We start from the raw sequence: 7,857 nt of genomic DNA on the forward strand, positions 1-7,857 counted from the left end.
TCTTTCTCTTTGTCTCTCTCACTGGCAGGGATGCAGAGTAAAGACAGGCCTGTGTAATTTTATTAATCCAGGAAGGCTTCCTGGAGGAGGCAAAACTTAGTTCCCCAAAGGCCAGGAGAGAACCTGAGCCCCACGAGTGCCTGGCATTTGGGTGCGGGTAGACATGTGCACTGGAACACCCCCCTCACAGCCTCCTCCTTTTCCTCCCTTAGGGGCTGAGGAAGCTGCCCCCGAGACCCTCCAGAAGACGTCTGTCCTGCAGAGGCCCTACCACTGTGAGGCCTGCGGGAAGGACTTCCTGTTCACACCCACAGAGGTGCTGCGTCACCGGAGGCAGCACGTGTGAGCCGGGCCGGGAGCCCTGCCCAGCTCCCTGCAGCCTCCCTGCCTTCCAGCCTAGGACTAGGGGCAGGACTCCTGCCTGAACCCCCAGCCTGGGCTTAGCCCTGTGGTCCTGTCCCAGTGCAGAGGGGCTGGAGCGTCGATTGTGAATAAAGCCTCACATGCTGACACACACTGTTAAGCCTGCACCTGCCCATCCAAAAAGCAGCAGCTGCTCCATTAGTCCTCCCCAGGGTCTAGCTTTCCTTCTTCCTGCTGCAGGGTGCTGCCTGAGGGGTCCTGGGTAGGAGGGGCATTAGAGCCAGCAGGGACCTCCCATGTCTACTGGTTCCAGGTGCAGGTTCTTAGCACCTCCGCAGCCACTCTCTCTTGAGTCCATCCTCAGTCTCTGCTTCCCCTTGAAGTAGGGGGACCCTGAATTTGCCCATCCACCTGGGTCACTTTGAGAGTTGTGCAGGGGGGCTGGGGGCACTGGTGTTCACGTGGGATCACAGGCTGCACCATAAGACCCATTCCCAATAAAAAAGAAAAGAACAGGCTGAACCGGGCGCAGTGGCTCACGCCTGTAATCCCAGCACTTTGGGAGGCTGAGGCAGGTGGATCGCCTGAGGTCAGGAGTTCGAGACCAGCCTGGCCAACATAGTGAAACCCTATCTCTACTAAAAATACAAAAACTTAGTTGGACGTGGTGGCAGGGACCTTTAATCCCAGCTACTCAGGAGGCTGAGGCAGGGGAATCGCTTGAACCTGGGAGGCAGAAGTTGCAGTGAGCCGAGTTCACGCCACTGTACTCCAGCCTGGGCGACAAGAGTGAAACTCCATCTCAAAAAAAAAAAAAAATTCAGGCCGAGGCAGGTGGATTGCCTGAGCTCAGGAGTTTGAGACCAGCCTGGGCAACACGGTGAAACCCGGTCTCTACTAAAATACAAAAAATTAGCCAGGCATGGCAGCGTGTGCCTGTAATCCCAGCTACTCGGGAGGCTGAGGCAGGCAAATTGCTAGAACCCAGGAGGCGGAGCTTGCAGTGAGCCAAGATCGTGCCACTGCACTCCAGCCTGGGCAACAGAGCGAGGCTCCATCTCAGAAAAAAAAAAAGAAAAGACAGTAAAATCACTCAGTAGAAAAAGAAAAAGAAGGCGCGGCGTAGGAGTGGAAGGAGAACAGCCCGTAGGTCCCACAGATACGGAAAGGAGAAGGGAATACGATAAACAACGCGCTGCACACAAATTCCACTCATTTGAAATGGAAAACATTATTGAAAGACACAAACTACCCAAAGCTCGTTCAGGAAGAAACAGATAACCGGAACAACTCTATTAAGGAAATGTAATTCATAGTTAACGAAGAGAACAGGCTCAGACGGGCTCATTGGTGACGTCTACCAAACATGGAAATTGTACTCGCCCACACCCACTTGTCCACAATATAGGGGAGGCCGCCTCCTGACGTTATGAGGCCAGCATTATCCTGTTGCTAAAACCAGGCTATGACAATGCAAGAAAAGAAAATTCTAGGCCAATATGCCTTATGAACATAGACAAAAACCCTAAATAGAAGTTCAGCACATCATATTCTGCAATATGTAAATACAGTACATCATGGCCAAGTGGGCTCATTCTAGGAATCTAAGGTTGATTTAACATTTGAAAATCAATGTGATTCACCATATTAGAAACAGAAAAAATAAGAGGCTGGGCATGGTGGTTCATACCTGTAATTCCAGCACTTTGGGAGGCCCATAAGGGTGGATCAGTTGAGTCCAGGAGTTCGAGACCAGATGGGGAACATAGCGAGACCCTGTCTCTATTAAAAAACACAAAAATTAGCCAGGTGTGGTGGTGCATGCCTGTAGCCCCAGCTGCTCGGGAGGCTGAGGTGAGAAGATCACTTGGTGTTAGAAGGTGGAGATTGCAGTGAGCTGAGATTGTGCCACCGCACTCCAGCCTGCTCAACACAGCAAGACCCCATCTCAAAGGAAAAAAGTACATAAACTCCTAGTTTTAGTCAGGGAGATGGATTTGAGACTGATCTATCTCCTTGGCTGCGCATCTGATTAAAGCCTTCTTCCTTGGCAATACTCATCTTAGTGACTGGCTTTCTGTGCGACCAGCAGCAGCAGGACCTGGACTGAACCCCTAGTATTTCAGTAACAGATTCATTCAACAATTTTTTTTTTTTTTTTTGAGACAGGGTCTCTCTCAATTGCCCAGGCTGGAGTGCAGTGGTGTAATCTCAGCTCACTGCAGCCTCCACCTCCTGGGCTCAAATGATCCAAATCAGTCTCCCAAGTGCCTGGAACTACAGGCATGTGCCACCATGCCCGGCTAATTTTTGTGTGTGAATAGGTTTTTTTGTTTTCTGTTTTTTTTGTTTTTTGTAGAGAGAGTTCCGCCATGATGCCCAGGTTGGTCTGGAACCACTGGGCTCAAACGATCTGCCTGCCTCAGCCTCCCAAAATGCTGAGATTACGGATGTGAGCCTGTAATCTCAGCATTTAACAGTTTTTTTTTTTTTTTCCCCTGAGACGGAGTTTCGCTCTTGTTGCCGAGGCAGGAGTGCAATGGTGCAATCTTGGCTCACTGCAACCTCTGTCTCCCGGGTTCAAGTGATTCTCCTGCCTCAGCCTCCCGAGTACTTGGGATTACAGGCGCACGCCACCACACCCAGCTAATTTTGTATTTTTAGTAGAGACAGGGGTTTCTCTATGTTGGTCAGGCTAGTCTCGAACTCCCGGCCTCAGGTGATCTGCCCTCCTCAGCCTCCTAAAGTGTTGGCATTACAGGCGTGAACCACCACACTTGGCCTCAACAGTCTTTTAAAATGTTCCTCTTGAAGGCTAACATGCACAAATTGTAAGTAAACAGCTTGGTGAATTTTCCCAGATGAAGCATACCTGTGCCAGCAGCATCCAGATAAAATAAAACACCAGCAGCCCTCCACCCACTGCAGCCCAGCTCCTCTGTCTCCCAGGAGTGACCAACATTCTTTTTTTTTTTTTTTTTTGAGACGGAGTCTCGCTCTGTCGCCCAGGCTGGAGTGCAGTGGCCGGATCTCAGCTCACTGCAAGCTCTGCCTCCCGGGTTTACGCCATTCTCCTGCCTCAGCCTCCCAAGTAGCTGGGACTACAGGCGCCCGCCACCTTGCCCGGCTAGTTTTTTGTATTTTTTAGTAGAGACGGGGTTTCACTGTGTTAGCCAGGATGGTCTCGATCTCCTGACCTCGTGATCCGCACGTCTCGGCCTCCCAAAGTGCTGGGATTACAGGCTTGAGCCACCGCGGCCGGCCTAATTTTGCATTTTTAGTAGAGACGGGGTGTCACCACATTGGCCAAGCTGGTCTTGAACTACTGACCTCAGGTGATCCTCCCGCCTCAGCCTCCCAAAGTGCTGGGATTACATGGTGAAACAAGTCCTTTGTTAGATATGTGTATTGTAAATATTTTCTCCAAGTCTATACTTGCCTTTTCATTTGATTATTTTTATTTTTTATTTTTATATTTATATTTATTTTTTTATTTTTATTTTTATTTTTGTTGTAGACAGGCAGGGTCTTGCTATGTTACCCAGGCTGGTCTCAAACTCCTGGCCTCAAGTGATACTTCCGCCTCAGCCTCCCAAAATGCTGGGATTACAGGTGTGAAACACTGCGCCTGATCCGTCTTTATCATTTTCTTAACAGTATCTTTTGCAGAGCAAAATTTGTTTTTTGGGACAGGGTCTCACTGTGTTGCCCAGGCTGGAGTGCAGTGGTGTGATCATGGCTCACTGCAGCCTCAACCTGCCCAGGCTCAGGTGATCCTCTCACCTCAGCCTCCCAAGTAGCTGGGACTAGACGCACATGCCACCACACCTGGCTAATTTTTGTATTTTTTTGTAGAGATGAAGTTTTGCCATATTGCCTAGTCTGGTCTTGACTTCCTGGGCTCAAGTGATCCTCTCACCTTGGCATCCCAAAGTGCTGGGATTACAGGCATGAACTACTGCACCCGACTCACGTTTATCATTTTCTTAACAGTGTCTTTTGCAGAGCAGAAGTTTTTTTTGTTGTTGTTTTGAGATAGGGTCTCACTGTGTTGCCCAGGCTGGAGTGCAGTGGTGTAGTCACAGCTCACTGCAGCCTCAGCCTCCTTGGGCTCAGGTGATTCTCCCAATTCAGCCTCCTGAGTAGCTGGGACTACAGGCGAGTGCCACCATACCCAACTAATTTTTGTATTTTTTTGTAGAGATGGGATCTCGCCATGTTGCCCAGGCTGGTCTTGAACTGGGCTTAAGCGATCCTCCCACACTGGCCTTCCAAACTGCTGGGATTACAGGCGTGAGCCGCTGCTCCTGGACAAGAGAAGTTTTGTATTTTGATGGAATTTCAAATTATCATTTTCTTCTATCATTTCTACTTTTTGTGTTCTACCTAACAAATCTTTGCCTACCTTCAAGATCATGAAGTTTTTTTCTTATGTTTTCTTCTAGTTTAATAGTTTTACATTTTTAATATAAACTGTTAGGTCTATGGTCCATTTCCAGTTAGGCGTTGTGTATGAGGTGAGTTAATGCTCATGGCTCATTTTTCTGCATATGGATGTCTAATGGTTCCAGAACCATTTTTTGAAAAGAGTATTCATTTCCCCATTGAATTAATTTGACACCTTTACTGAAAATCAGTTGACTAGGCTGGGTGCGGTGGCTCATGCCAGTAATCCCAGCACTTTGGGAGGCTGAGGCAGGCGATCACTTGAGGTCGGGAGTTCAAGACCAGCCTGACCAACATGGTGAAAGCCTGTCTCTGTGAAAAATCAAAAAATTAGCTGAGTGTGGTGGCAGGCGCCTGTAGTTCCAGCTACTTGGGAGGCTGAGGCAGGAGAATTGCTTGAACCTGGGAGGCAGAGGTTACAGTGAGCTGAGATCACACCACTGCACTCCAGCCTGGGCGACAGAGTGAGACTCTGTCTCAGAATAAATAAATAAATAAATAAATAAATAAATAAATAAATAAATAGGCCGGGCGCGGTGGCTCAAGCCTGTAATCCCAGCACTTTGGGAGGCCGAGACGGGCAGATCACGAGGTCAGAAGATCGAGACCATCCTGGCTAACACGGTGAAACCCCGTCTCTACCAAAAAAAATACAAAAAGCTAGCCGGGCAAGGTGGCGGGCACCTGTAGTCCCAGCTACTTGGGAGGCTGAGGCAGGAGAATGGCATAAACCCGGGAGGCAGAGCTTGCAGTGAGCCCAGATCGCGCCACTGCACTCCAGCCTGGGCGACAGAGCAAGACTCCATCTCAAAAAAAATAAATAAAATAAGGCCGGGCACGGTGGCTCAAGCCTGTAATCCCAGCACTTTGGGAGGCCGAGATGGGTGGATCACGAGGTCAGGAGATCGAGACCATCCTGGCTAACACAGTGAAACCCCGTCTCTACTAAAAAATACAAAAATCTAGCCAGGCGAGGTGGTGGGCACCTGTAGTCCCAACTACTCGGGAGGCTGAGGCAGGAGAATGGCATAAACCCAGGAGGCAGAGCTTGCAGTGAGCTGAGATCTGGCCACTGCACTCCCGCCCGGGCGACAGAGCGAGACCCTGTCTCAAAAAAAAAATAAAAAAATAAAAAATACAATAAAATAAAAATAAATAAATAAATAAATAAATAAGCAAGCAAAAATTAGCCTGGCGTGGTGGCGTGCACCTGTAATCTCAGCTACTTGGGAGGCTGAGGCAGGAGAATCACTTGAACGTGGGAGGCAGAGATTATAGTGAACTGAGATCGCGCCACTGCACTCCAAGCCTGGGTGACAGAGTAAGACTGTCTCAAAAAAAAAAAAAAAAAAGGAGCTTTTCGCTTTGTCATCTGGGGTGGAGTGCAGTGGAGCAATGGCTCAATCTCAGCTCACTGCAACCACCGCTTCCTGGGTTCAAGTGATTCTCATGCTGCAGCCTCCAAGGTAGCTGGAATTATAGGGAAGCACCACTGCAACCAGCTATTTTTTTTTTTTTTTTTTTTTATAGAGATGGGTTTTCACTATGTTGGCCAGTCTGGTCTCAAACTCCTGGCTTCAAGTGATTTGCCCGCCTCAGCCTCCCAAAGTGTTGGGATTACAGGCGTGAGCTACCACGCCTGGCCGGTTCTTCTTTAATTTAGCAATATTTCATAATTTTCAGAATACAGATCTTGCACAAACATAGTGCAAGTGCCCAGGCCACAGTTTCCCCTCCCCAGGGGCCAACCATTGCTGAATCACAGACAGCCCCATGGGCCGGGAGTAGGCAAGGAGAATTGTCATCCTCATTTTGTATGTCTGCTTTATCATTTGCAAAAGGAAGTTAAAGATCCATTGTTGTTGAGAGTTGATGCATTAGTCCACGTGCTTAGAGCAGGGATTGGCATATAAAAGGTTCTCAGCAAACATCAGCTACAGTGATCACTAAGGCAACAGGAAAAGTAACCAACATTTGACAGTCATTCTTCTCCTGTGACATCAGAGACAAATAGGGCTACCTCCCAAGTCAGAAATACGGATATAGGTTTTCTCTCTCACCTGCTGCACCCTGTCCATGGGCCCTGTCCTTTCTCCCTCCATTTTCTGCTGTGTCTGTGTGTGTGTGTGTGTGTGTGTGTGTGTGTGTGTGTGTGTGTGAGCGTTTGAGACAAAGTCTTGTACTGTCGTTTGAGACAGAGTCTTGTACTGTCGTCCAGGATGGAGTGCAGTAGGGCAATCTTGGCTCACTGCAACCTCCGCCTCCCAGATTCAAGCAATTCTTGTGCCTCAGTCTCCCAAATAGCTGAGACTACAGGCGTGTGCCACCATGCCTGGCTAACTTTTTGTATTTTCAGTAGAGACGGCGTTTTGCTATGTTGGCCAGGCTGGTCTTGAATTCCTGGGCTCAAGCGATCCTCCCGCCTCTGCCTCCCAAAGTGCTGGTGTGAGCCACCGCGCCCAGCCATGTTTTGCTGTTTACCCCCTGCCAGGTGCTGTAGCAGCCACACACTGACCATCCCTGGAAGGTGACACATGCTCATTTTGGTGACACCCTCAACTCCAAAATGCCTGGCTCTGTTTACCAATATCCTTTCTCTTTCTTTTGTTTTTAGATGGAGTCTTGCTCTGTCAGGCAGGCTGGAGTGCAGTGGCACCATCTCAGCTCACTGCAACCTTTGCCTCCTGGGTTCAAATGATAGTCCTGCCTCAGCCTCCTGAGTAGCTGGGATTATAAATGCCTGCCACCGTGCCTGGCTAATTTTTGCATTTTTAGTAGAGACAGGGTTTCACCATGTTGGCCAGGCTAGTCTCAAACTCCTGACCTCAAGTGACCCTGCCACCTCGGCCTCCCAAAGTGCTGGGATTACACGCATGAGCCACCTTGCTGGGCCCCAATATCCTTTATGCACCTTCCTGCAGTCCCTGGATGAGCCCCTCCCTCCCTGTGCTCCTCCCCTCCTCGGCACCCTCTCGCCTCCGCTCTGCTTCCCTGTGTACCAAAACCCCACAGACTGGGTGACTTGAAACAACAGATAGCTCACATTTT

General features: G+C 49.2%; 1 protein-coding gene across 4 annotated transcripts in view; it reads left to right on the forward strand.

Moving 5' to 3' along the window:
• Positions 1-881, forward strand: part of DHX34 (DExH-box helicase 34) — a 37,534-nt gene extending 36,653 nt beyond the window's left edge. For all 4 annotated transcript variants that reach the window (XM_030942737.1, XM_010377401.2, XM_030942738.1 and 1 more), the window contains one exon: positions 213-881. In XM_030942737.1, the coding sequence (XP_030798597.1) occupies positions 213-346 (134 nt within the window). In that variant the 3' untranslated portion in view covers positions 347-881. The remainder of the gene's footprint in view (positions 1-212) is intronic.
• The last annotated feature ends 6,976 nt before the right edge of the window (positions 882-7,857 follow it).

The sequence above is a fragment of the Rhinopithecus roxellana genome, chromosome 12, assembly GCF_007565055.1.
Source record: "Rhinopithecus roxellana isolate Shanxi Qingling chromosome 12, ASM756505v1, whole genome shotgun sequence".
Classification (NCBI taxonomy): Eukaryota; Metazoa; Chordata; class Mammalia; order Primates; family Cercopithecidae; genus Rhinopithecus; species Rhinopithecus roxellana.